This window comes from Rattus norvegicus, chromosome 2 (genome assembly GCF_036323735.1).
Source record: "Rattus norvegicus strain BN/NHsdMcwi chromosome 2, GRCr8, whole genome shotgun sequence".
Classification (NCBI taxonomy): Eukaryota; Metazoa; Chordata; class Mammalia; order Rodentia; family Muridae; genus Rattus; species Rattus norvegicus.
In genome coordinates, this window is record NC_086020.1 from 37,518,613 (window position 1) to 37,531,646 (window position 13,034).

At 39.8% G+C, this 13,034-nt stretch overlaps 1 protein-coding gene across 2 annotated transcripts in view; it reads right to left on the reverse strand.

Annotated features, from left to right (window-relative positions):
• Cwc27 (CWC27 spliceosome associated cyclophilin) overlaps positions 1 to 13,034 on the reverse strand; it is a 211,230-nt gene that overhangs the window by 20,151 nt on the left and 178,045 nt on the right. For both annotated transcript variants that reach the window (NM_001013199.1, XM_017590950.3), the window contains exon 13: positions 9,768 to 9,868. In NM_001013199.1, coding sequence (NP_001013217.1) covers positions 9,768 to 9,868 — 101 coding nt within the window. The remainder of the gene's footprint in view (positions 1 to 9,767; positions 9,869 to 13,034) is intronic.

The window sequence follows — 13,034 nt, forward strand, 5'->3', positions numbered from 1 at the left end:
AAAAAAGATAGCATTTTCAGCAAATGGTGCTGGTTCAACTGGAGGTCAACATGTAGAAGAATGCAGATCGATCCATGCTTATCACCCTGTACAAAGCTTAAGTCCAAGTGGATCAAGGACCTCCACATCAAACCAGACACACTCAAACTAATAGAAGAAAAACTAGGGAAGCATCTGGAACACATGGGCACTGGAAAAAATTTCCTAAACAAAACACCAATGGCTTATTCTCTAAGATCAAGAATCGACAAATGGGATCTCATAAAACTACAAAGCTTCTGTAAGGCAAAGGACAGGGTGGTCAGGACAAAACGGCAACCAACAGATTGGGAAAAGATCTTTACCAATCCTACAACAGATAGAGGCCTTATATCCAAAATATACAAAGAACTCAAGAAGTTAGACCGCAGGGAAACAAATAACCCTATTAAAAAATGGGGTTCAGAGCTAAACAAAGAATTCACAGTTGAGGAATGCCGAATGGCTGAGAAACACCTAAAGAAATGTTCAACATCTTTAGTCATAAGGGAAATGCAAATCAAAACAACCCTGAGATTTCACCTCACACTAGTGAGAATGGCTAAGATCAAAAACTCAGGGGACAACAGATGCTGGCGAGGATGTGGAGGAAGAGGAACACTCCTCCATTGTTGGTGGGATTGCAAACTGGTACAACCATTCTGGAAATCAGTCTGGAGAATCCTCAGAAAATTGGACATTGAACTGCCTGAGGATCCAGCTATACCTCTCTTGGGCATATACCCAAAAGATGCCCCAACATATAAAAAAGACATGTGCTCCACTATGTTCATTGCAGCCTTATTTATAATAGCCAGAAGCTGGAAAGAACCCAGATGCCCTTCAACAGAGGAATGGATACAGAAAATGTGGTACATCTACACAATGGAATATTACTCAGCTATCAAAAACAACGACTTTATGAAATTCGTAGGCAAATGGTTGGAACTGGAAAACATCATCCTGAGTGAGCTAACCCAATCACAGAAAGACATACATGGTATGCACTCATTGATAAGTGGCTATTAGCCCAAATGCTTGAATTACCCTAGATGCTTAGAGCAAATGAAACTCAAGACGGATGATCAAAATGTGAATGCTTCACTCCTTCTTTAAAAGGGGAACAAGAATACCCTTGGCAGGGAAGAGAGAGGCAAAGAATAAAACAGAGACTGAAGGAACACCCATTCAGAGTCTGCCCCACATGTGGCCCATACATATATAGCCACCCAATTAGACAAGATGGATGAAGCAAAGAAGTGCAGACCGACAGGAGCCGGATGTAGATCGCTCCTAAGAGACACAGCCAGAATACAGCAAATACAGAGGCGAATGCCAGCAGCAAACCACTGAACTGAGAATAGGACCCCCGTTGAAGGAATCAGAGAAAGAACTGGAAGAGCTTGAAGGGGCTCGAGACTCCATATGTACAACAATGCCAAGCAACCAGAGCTTCCAGGGACTAAGCCCCTACCCAAAGACTATACATGGACTGACCCCGGACTCTGACCTCATAGGTAGCAATGAATATCCTAGTAAGAGCACCAGTGGAAGGGGAAGCCCTGGGTCCTGCTAAGACTGAACCCCCAGTGAACTAGACTGGTGGGGGGAGGGCGGCAATGGGGGGAGGGTTGGGAGGGGAACACCCATAAGGAAGGGGAGGGGGGAGGGGGATGTTTGCCCGGATACCGGGAAAGGGAATAACACTTGAAATGTATATAAGAAATACTCAAGTTGATAAAAAAAAATATAGAAATAAACAACAATAACAAAAAAAATAATATCGCGGCCTGGGGGAAAAAAATAAAATCAGGCAGAAATATATAGGGAAATATTCTAATGTTTAAGACTCAACAAATATCACTCAGCATGTAAAGAAGTAAGCAAATCTCAGCTATTTGGAGAAGCATAGTCAATAGACACTAATAATGAAATGCTATTACACACTGGAACTACTTGACAAAGATTAAAGAAAAAATGCTTCAGGAAGTAAGGCTAAATACTCTTGGAATTTGCTGAAAAATAGGATGAGGATTTCAACATGTAAGAATAACTGAACCATACAGAATTCAAAGCAAAGACCCACTGGACGGGTCTAGTGTCAGGAAGGCTGTGACGGAGAAGAAGGCAGTGAGTGAGTTTGCAGAGAGCATCACAGAGCGTCCGCTTTGAACTGAGCCTAGGCACCTTCGGGAAAACACTGAATAAAGTCTAAAGCTCCACACTGGAAAGCCAATGGGGCCGAAGATTGATTAATAAACTATGGAATTCAAGTAAAACCATAGCAGATTTATTTTGTACTTAAGAGAAACTGATTCTAAAATTTACATAGAAAGGCAAAACTAGAATAGCCAAAGCGGCTCAGGAAGGGGAAGAGTGTCAAGGCTCCTATTGGCTGGTTACTACCTGTTTTCAAAAGCTGCCCTTAGTAAGGCAATGTGGCATTAGCACAAGCCTGTCAATCAGCAGAACAAGAGAGTCAGCACATCCACAGAGGACCAAGCACTGACAGCGGCCAGGGCAGAGAGGAAGGCAGGCTCTGAAACAATTATGTTGTAACATTCAAAGACCCAAAAGAAGAAAATAAGACTTAGCCTGAACCTCATATCTCACATAGTCTCTTACAAAACATGAACAATAGATCTGATTGTAAAAGAATAAAACAGTTAATGAAAATGTGGGAGAAAATTCTGAGCAAGTGGTCATATTTAAGACCATTCAAAGCACAATCCATCAAAGAAAAAGAAGTGTCAGATAATGTATGAACAGTGAGACATTGCTCATGAATGTAATAAATAAAAGGTAAAAAATTTAAAATTTAAAAGCGTGAGAGAAAAATAGATAATCTAATGCAATCATGTAGGGAACTCTGAAATCTCAGTAGCCAGTAACAACCTGAAAGAAATGCACAAAGGTCAGAAGGCAAGAACAGGACATATTAAAGGTGATTGCTCCCTTTCAAAATAGCAAGGGAAATAGCAGGTAGGTACCACACAGGAGTTCATACAGCACTACACACACATTTGTGCTTGCTGCACCTTGATCCCTGGGGTCTAGTGGGAACAATGTGACATAGATTCAAACACTCTTTTCCTTAGGAAAGTCTGCATCAAGTCTGAAAAAGTATCTGAAAACCTACTATATGCCAGGCACAGATAAATCACAAATTACACATCATTAAATACTATATAAGATCAGTTTGATTCCCTTTGCCTTACTTATGTATCCCAGAGAGTTGCTCAGTTAAAAACCCAGTCAAGACAACTCTAATGAAGCACTTAGAGTCAATAAGATGTGACTAAGTGACAGTCTTTTTTGAGAGGTCAGCCACAAATAAGTAATATGAAAAATGATAAAAAAAATTTATAAGTACTGTACAATATTTCCAATATCCAACACATTTAATTCATAAAGTACCATGCTGGAACTAGTTTGAGATCAAACTGATACCCAGGGAACAAAACTTCCAGGACCAATATATATCATAACCTCTGATAAATAGGGACCATGATGACCACATAATCAGAGAGCTGGAGTCCAGCAGTTCTCCATGTATGGTACGGGACTCCTGTGTCTACAAGGTCAAAGTCATCTGTATGAGCACTGAGACATTTATTTGTTGTTCTCATTCTTTCATGAGTATATAGTGACATCTTAAAATTACCTTTATTTATTTGTGTGTCTGTGTCCACATGTGTGTTACTTGTCCCAGGCATGTGGAAGTCAGAGGACATCTTGCAGGGGTTGGTTCTCTCTGACCATGTGGGTGCCAGTGACTGAACTCAGGTTGACAGGCTTGGTGGCAAACACCTTCCTTTACCTGCTGCTATTTTTCAGAGAGTACATGTTGTGAAAGATCACAGCATTATGGGTTGCACAAGAGACTCTACCTGCTCCTGACATGCTAGACTTAGAGATTTCAAAGTGTACGGCAATGCCATTCGTCATGAAAATGTTCTGTCTAGTAGTTATAATTAGAAGCACAACAATGACCAAGATAGCAAAATATCCCCAAGGGCACCCATATCTTAGCAGTCACCAACAGCTCCCTAATAGGACTTAAGGTCTCTTCAACAGGAAGAAAATCGTGCTTGGTACTGGAAACTTAGCCAACTCTCCAGGGTCAATGAAGTCATGGAAGTGAAAGAGAATCCTCACCATTTCGCTAAGCTACAATGATTCCTAACTGCACTCTATGTACTTATTGTTACACAGATTCAAAGAAACTTTTCTTTGCAACAGACAGAATGTGTATACACGCACGCACACACACACGCGCGCGCGCGCACACACACACACACACACACACACACACACACACACACACACACACAACTGGTCCAATGCAGAGAACTGATTGTGGGTGCCAGCCACAGTGGACACATTACAACACAACTCCTGTACATAGGGCTCAGGGAACACCGTGAAAGAGGGGCTGGAAAGATAGTAGGAGTCAGAGGATCAGAAAATCTGCAATGACACCGTATCTCCTAGAAATGACAGAGAAACATCAACCATGATTTCTCAACAAGATTTGAACAATGACAGCACCAGTAGACATGCTAAGGGGTAAAGAAGAAATCTCATGGTTGACGGTTCCTCTAGACAAAAACTAGGCAGCTCAGGGATGCTGAGAAAAGGAGAGTTAGTCTTTCCCAAGGTGAGCCCTAAATGGTTAATCAATACCAAGTGGTCAGCCCTGAAATTATATACACACAACAACTCAGTAGGCTGTATTTATAGATTAATGCGTATACATGTAGTAATAACAATTAAAGAACAAAAGGCCATGAATTTCAGGGGAGTGAGAATGAGTCATGAGAGGGCCTGGAAATGGTATAACTGTATTTTAATAAAAAAACTTATTTATGTTAACATCATGGTTTTAAAGTATTAAGGACATTTAAGGCTTCTTTTAACTTCTAAAAAGGCAAACACTACTAGTAATATTCAAACCAAGTTCTCAGGCTTGTCAATAATTTTTAAAAATCTCAAGGGTCCAGAGACCAAAACTTAAGAGACGTGTGTCTAAGCTAACACTGAAGGGTAATGACTCCGCATGGCTAACGTGGGCTCTTGCTCCCCATGCCTAGAAATGGCCTGCCTGTAGGAAGTGAAGGCTTTAGTTCAGTGATGACTTACTGCCTCTACACCTTCATTTACTACATGACTGAACAACCCACAAAGGCAGTGTGCTGTGAAAATAGAACATGCTCAGAGCTTCACCAGGAGACAAGATGAAGTTATGTTCAGAAAAGGCATTTCACAATGCCATCGGACCAGGTGGGCCTAAAAGTCAATAATCATTTTTTTCAACATTTGCCTTATTAAAAACTCACTGTTTTGGATACTCAGACAACTGGTATTTATTACTTCTGTACTGCTAAGTCCAGAGGAAGGCTTTAAAACTTCTTCAAGTTAAATCAGGCTTGCAAAATTCCGATCTCTAGCAAAAACAAACTACAACTGATGGATAGAACTGATTTTTAATGCAAGCCAAGGTGTAGCAATAAAGTAGAGACAGAAGGAACCCAGACCCTAAAGTTCTAACATACAGAGCTATCCTAGGATAGTTTTTCAGAATCAAGGCTAGGACGATGCAGGGGTGAGGCTCCTGAGAGGAGGAGCCATGCTGAACCCTGTACAGCTTTATTAAAAACAGAAGCAAACCAGACCAGATGTGCATTTTCATTTTTTCAACACAAAAGAAAAACAATTTAAAAATGTTATTCTCTTTCACTAAGGCCAGCAAAGAAACAATTAATTTTTGAGATGTTAACTATGTTAAAGGCAAATCTGAAATGATATTTATTTCTGAGTATAAATTGGCATAACACTTGAAAATATTTAGCAGAGGCCTAACATGTATCTTCACTGACTAAGCAATTCTAGGCTTAAAAATGGAAAAAATGTGCAATAAAATAGATATATAGGTATTTCTTCGAGTATTGTTCAAAATGCCAAAACTTGAAAACTAGAAAGAATGTAAATATACAATATTTTGGTAAAGTAAGTCCATTTGTAACCACATGATGGAGTATCACACAATATAAAAATTTAAAATTATATAAAAATTTGACAAGCAGAAGTGGTCACTATATATTTCTAAAGAAATAAGATATAAAATTGAGATACAATTTTATTTATTTAAGACACGCATGTACAAACATTTCTGAAAGGGTTTAAATATATATATATATGTATATGTATATATGTGTGTGTATAAAATGTTAATATACATTCCACAGACTATACATACACATTTATAGACTATACATATAAATTAGTCTGTATAGTATTTATCTTTGAGTTTGAGACTGCAGATGACTGGGGTATACCGCTTGCCTTATATAGTAGATATTCTCACTTCTGTAATAATCATGAAAGTACTGATTTGAGGTAGTCATGCATTGCTAGGATACTGAATTCTGAGGATGTGGAAATGCTGCATATGCTGAAGAGGAAGGCAGTGTAGAAGAGAGATGAAGAGCATGAGCCATCACATCAGTTATCACTAGCCACATCTTTGCAGTATAGCATTACGACAACCTCCAGTTTAACAATCTGGGAAGGCATTTTCAGGAAAACCCGAAAGCACTGACTGAATATCTTCAATAGTTCAGTCAGCTCCCACGGATTCAATATTGTTGTGGGACAAGGATGTGGCTTAAAAAAAGACCTGTCTCCACAGCCTTTTTAGCTAACCTTGTGTCAATCAAGCTTTATCTAACCAACCCAAACTGGCATATTGACTTCATCTGACTGCTGCCTCCTGCCATGTGTCTGTCATTTGATGAGACCATGCCTGAAGAAGGGCCTTACAGCAGTCAGCATGAGTCTGATGTGTGGGCGGAGAAATGCAGGACCAAAATGAACACTCCACCTGCTAAGCTTTAATCTGGTGCCACCACTGCCACCAAAAACTGGCAGTGATTCCAAACAAGGGAAAAATTCTATTGCAAGTGAGAAATTTCTATGCACTCGAGCTTCGTCTACCAATAACACATTTTAAGTGCCTTGCTAGACAGTGAAATCTGGTAGTAATTATCAAACACCATGCGTGCTGTTTACAATAGAATCAGATTTCTTTTCTTTCTTTTCCCCTCCCTCCCTCTCTCTCTCTCTCTCTCTCTCTCTTTCTTTCTTTTTTCTTTCCTTTTCTTCCCTTTCTTTTTCTTTCCTTTTCTTTCTTTTTTTGCATGAAAAACAGAACACTGCTGAATGGTACCCAAATGCCTGCTGTATACCATGCCAACACAGCAGCTCAGCCAAAAATGTGAACGGAATGGTTTGCCAAGTAAAAGAAAACATAACAAATTGGTAATGGTTTCTATCTTGACAGAAACTGAAAATGATCCCTCAATGTGTGGCCACTCATGTGGACACATAAAAATGTCTTAGAAGCAATCATTTTCCTCAGATAACAGACCCTGACATTGCCATGCAGCAAACTGGCTGACTTTCACGTCTCAAAAAAGTGGCAACCATGACCTACAAAACAGTCTGTGAACCATGTAATTTACGCATAACACATGGGCACATGCCCTACACTCATAAAGCTTGCTCTAGCTCGTCCTGAGTATGGGACCCCTTTCCAGGACAGAATACACTTTTACGAGACAGGATCTAAGTCCTCAGAGACTCAGTGAGGCTGAGTTGGCTGATTTATGGACAGACACAATGCAGTTCCATGGGATGCAGTATAAAGGGAAGGCTAACATCAGGACAGCATGCATTCTAGAGGGTTCTGCATGGTGCCTTCATCACTAAACATATCCTCACCAGGACGCTACTTACATGAATACCAAAACTGCCGTGGAGGTGCATGCATACGGTCTGACTCTCTCCTTCAATGCTGACACTGGAAGGAAACCCAAGCCCTCCTCCTGCTGATGCTGCTCTAACTTACTTTGTCTTCTCTCCTTTACCACATTTTTTTTCCTTCAGATGGAGAACCAGCCAACATCACAGACCACTGGTCCCCCCAAAACCCATACAAGAAAATGTTCTTATTTGTTTAACTTTCTAATAAGGAGACAAATGGAACACTGATTACATGGTCAAATCCTTTAAAAAATAAGAATGACCCATTTGAAAACACTTCGTTGGTATCTGAAGATAAAGAGAACCTCAAGGCTAGGAAATCCTGAGCCAAGGGGCTAGGGAGAACCTTAGGATGTTAACTGAACTTGCCAAGTTGAAAGTAAATCTGAATCCTGTGGGTTACGAGTTTCTGGTGAAACTTGTGGGTTTTGAATGTGATGGTGACTGTTCTGTTCAATAGAAAGTGCTTAGACGGCTTATAACAAAGGTTAGGAAAACTTATGGGCATCACGCTGCTCTTACAAAACATCCATCTTGGTGAGTTAAGTGTAAATGAATCAGAAACACATGGGTCCTATTTCCTCAAAAATGCATAGATTCAACAATAAGGGAACAAGGACTTGGTGAAATGTGGGGGTGTTAGCTGACCCCCAAATAAATAGTTGAAAGATATTTTGAGACATTGAAAGAATTCAAAATAAAACTAACCTTGCCGGGCTACATAAAAACAGAATGTTTTTCTATACGCTGTGCACTTGTCTCTAGGGGTTATGAACACTCATGGAGCCTGTGCTTTTGGCACAGAGCTGTGAGAGTAGCCAGCTTCTGCCTTCAAGCCACCTTGAATTTATGCACAAACACTATATAAGTTGTAAAAACTGATTATGAGAGATCAAGGATTTATAGAGACTAACATCGTAATCCAGATCCTGCAGACACTATAAATTAATATAAGTATACAGATATTTTTCAGGGTCCAGGTAGGTACACCTTGTTCCACGCAAGTCCTTCTCACGTGGCCCTGTTGGCTAATGTTGTGCACAGTTGCAGAGTCTTACTTGTTTAAAAGTTTTCTTACCAAGAGTTTTTTATGTCTTTTAAACTGTCTGTCTAGCTCTCTTCCCTCCACCCACTAGATTTGTGACTGCTGGACAAGTCTTGCTGACTGCTTTTCTAGAGAGCGGGAGTGTTGGACAGTTTTCAAATAGGGGGGATGGTGTTGGCAGGGAGCATGGGACCATGACTCTAGGTTGGGGTGATGGCACATGGGACAGCTGAGAGGCTCCGGAGGCTGAGTCATGTGTGTAGGGGTGCTGCACTGGTTTCAATGTGCTTCAGCCAGAGTGCTGTGGGAGGTGGAGGCAGTCAGGTATGGGGGCGCCTAATGGACTGCACCTGAAGTCAACTTGAGGACAGGGGTGTGATAAGAGAAAACACCGTTTGACTGTTTTTGGTTTTTGCTTGTACCTTCTTCCCCAGAATAAGATCAAGTTCTATGTACACGACATATACAGGTCTTTTCCTTAAAAGCTGAAAAGCATCTAAAGATAAAATAAAATTAATTATGCATGTGTTCCTAGGATTCTGGAGATAAACTTGAACAGGAAGTTGGTAGGAAATATATTACTAAAATAGATGACTAAATTCTAAAATGTTTGCGGGAAAGTGTAAAAATATATTGATTTATTACCTTTTAGGGTTGTATCCTGGCTGTTTAACACAAATCTTATCATATGTAGATATGATAAGAAAGCTTGATGAGAGCATCTATTTCATGTTGTAACTGTAATTACAGAGTACAGGGAGAGAAGGCCCGGCAGTGTTAGCGTCAAGTCTGACACAGATGCTGCAACAGGAATGTTTCCACAGTGTCTTTACTCTGAGACACTTGCTCACAGTTAATACTAAGAAATCAAAGACCTTACCAGCCTTCGTCATCTTCAACTTCTGCTTCAGCACAGTTTTCAGGCATTTCGGTGATGGCTTGAGTGAGCTTAGATTTAAACTGGCTCAGCAGTGCCAGGGTCTGAAATGACAAGGAGATGTTAAATTGTTGATAACGATCATCCAAGGAGAGATGCTTGAATTTGGTAGAAAAGAAAATATGCTGATTGGATCTAAGACAAAGGTAACTGTTGCTTTTCCCTCTTTAAACTAATAAAACAGCCTTTCAGGATACACTGACATTAGCAAATCCTGACACTGTTCTGTTTGGATCTGCACTGGCCTATTTCCTTAGAAACATCCCAGTGTTCTCTATCCCAAGATGTAAATGTGCTCAGTAGCAGACATTCTAACTCTGTAAAATACATGCTCATTGATACATTTTTAGTGCTTATCAGACAGACGAGCCAGTCACCAGCATATGTGTAATCAAATACAAACACCAAGACTAAATGCTATTCATTAACTAATTTCCAAGTTAATGGATAAGTCCATCAATCTGTGGACTGTGAGTCAAATGGAAGAACATTTGTAGAAAACTCTTTCAGTCTTAGAAACTGAAGTATGCACCCTCTCAGAGTCAGCAACTCTGACCTGGGAACACAGGCTAGAAAGTGGCTTGTGCAATATCACCTACATGGACTGTGAATGCTAACATGTTAAATGTCTATCAAAAGGAGCTTGATAAATTTGGTAAAAAGCAATAAATGCATTACTGAATGGTTGTCAGAAATTATAGAAATTTTTTTGAGGCATGTTTTTGAGGAAAAGAACACCTGGATTCTTAGTTGTCTCTTAGCCTCTGTGGGTAAGAAGCAACAAGTCATACCTTTGTGATTCACATCTGGTTTCAGTCCATTCTAGAATCTGAGAGAAAACATGGGCTAGCAATGAAGTTTTCTGCTCCGGGTACTGAAGAGCTCTTTCTCATGGAGGGATGGAGCACAGCCTACCCAAAACATCAAGGGCCTCTTACTGAGTCTGGTATTTTAGATTCAACTCTAACTTCCTCATTCTTCAAGGGATGTGTGAATGCTAGCCCAACATGTGAGTGACAGGGCTGGCGGACACGGGAGCTGCTTCAGCTCCATAATCAAGCTTGAGATCATTAAGATTACAGCTCATGAAAAATCTAAGTAGTATTTACAGTCTAGTTTGAGTTCAGTAAGGAAGAGGCGTCTAAACACTTTCATGAAACAAGGCAGCTAATGCTATCAAACAGTAGAGAAAAGTAATTACTAAAACCTCAACACCGGCCATCTGAGAGCTGCCTGTGTTAGGACCTAAATATTTTTAATCTGTTTTAGAGTAGATATTCTAGAATTAAGCCCTTCAACTAATGTTAACATATAGATCAGTCCTTGTTCTTCATTTAATGCGACTCAGTAAAACAAAACAAGACAAAAACAAAAGCCCATACACTATTAATTACAACTTTTATTGTACTTAACTTATAGTAAGAAAAAAGATTACTGTAGAGATTTTGGAAAGGACAGGAACAAATAGAAATAACTATTACAGAACAGCCAACATTAACAGTTTTGGTAACTGGCATTCAAGACTTAGTATATACATGCTTGCTTATATGCCATGCATGAATACCTCCTCATGTGAGTGTCCACATCTAACTAAGCTGAAGCTTAACAGCAGCCCTATCAATGTTTTAATAGTGATCTCTTGTATAATTGGAAATACATGATTTTAAAGACTTACTTTTAATTTTATTTGTGTGTATATCTGTGTATTCACACAGTATATGCTATCTGTATGTGGGTGCCCTCAAAGGCATGGGGTCTCCTTGAAGTTGGCATCACACACAGGTGTGAGTCACTCAGCATGGGACCGGGAACTGAACTCTGGCCCTCTCCAAGAGTAGTCTGTGCTCTTAACTGGCTGGGTCATCTCTCCAGTCTGGGCATATATTTTTGAGGAAATAAATAACAATAGAACAATAAAAACAAGGAACCAGTTTTTTTTTTTAAGTAGAATGAAAATGTAAAATTTCCTAGAAAATTACACTAGCTGTGGGTTTTTCCCCATGTTGGAGTGGGAGGGCAGTTCATTTTTAGGGTCAATTATCATGCTACTGCATTTGCTTAAAACCATTAAGAACAAATAAATATCTCCTTGTTCATTCCTAGCTTGTCTTATATTTAATCATAAGGTTTTTGTCTAGGTATAGCTTAAAGCAAAAGAAGACGCAGGTCAGAAAATATTACGTAAGATTTCTTGGAGTCCTTGTATGGTGAGATAGTACCATAGTGGAGACGTTTTTGGTTGACATTTGCGGGAGAATGACTTGGAAAGCTGGCCTTCATGAAAGGAATCAATGACCAAGGACTTCCAGCATGGTTCTTAGGTACAGTTAGACTGTTCTCACATGGGGAGTGATTCTGGGTGCCTGGCCTAAGCACCCTGGGCTCAAATATCTACAACCAAGAATCTTCTAATTGGCCCCTGCTTCCAGTCTACTCATCAGTGTCCAGCTGTTGGGCTAGATGGTCCCAGAGTGCAAATGACATCATGTCACTTCCTGCTGCAGACGATTCTTTACTGCATAGAATAACCTGGTTCAAATGAGCAGACTGCAGCTTACTTTTCTATCTTGGGTTTTCTGGCTGGGTTAGTTACACACAGCGTCTTTTCTCTTTGAACGAGGGTGAAGACTTCTCATATAGACTCCTCACATACTGATCCTTCTGCCTCAAGAAAAACTGCTTCTACTTCACCTGGGTATCTTCTGGTTCATCTGTAAAGCTCAGAAAGACCTTCCTCAATTCTATGCTCACGTGTAGGCATCTGCTGCACATTTACATAGTTCTCTAGGACCTATCCTTGTGAAAATGCTCACAGCTTTTTGATGGAATTACTTACTGAATTGGCTCCCTTCTCTGATAGTTCAGGGAAGTGAGAGATCTACCTACTTACTGGCCACTGAAAACAGAGATTGGGTTCTTAACAGTTATTTGCCTTGAGGCTGGGGGCTAGGAGGGTTACTATAAGTGTAAGTGTTATGAAGAAACTTTGTGACTACATTTATAAAACAGTTTGTAGTTAGAGTAATTTAATCAAATAAGCTTTGAGTTTTAATACGCTTTTATTTTACTTGATTTTTATATCTCTAAAATGGTATATGTTCATGTAAGGTAACACCAAAAATCTTAGTTTGAGAATTTCAGAATGCCCTCCCTTAAGACTTCAAAAACGTTATGTGTTATAAGTATTTGGTCTTCATGAATACATGTGCA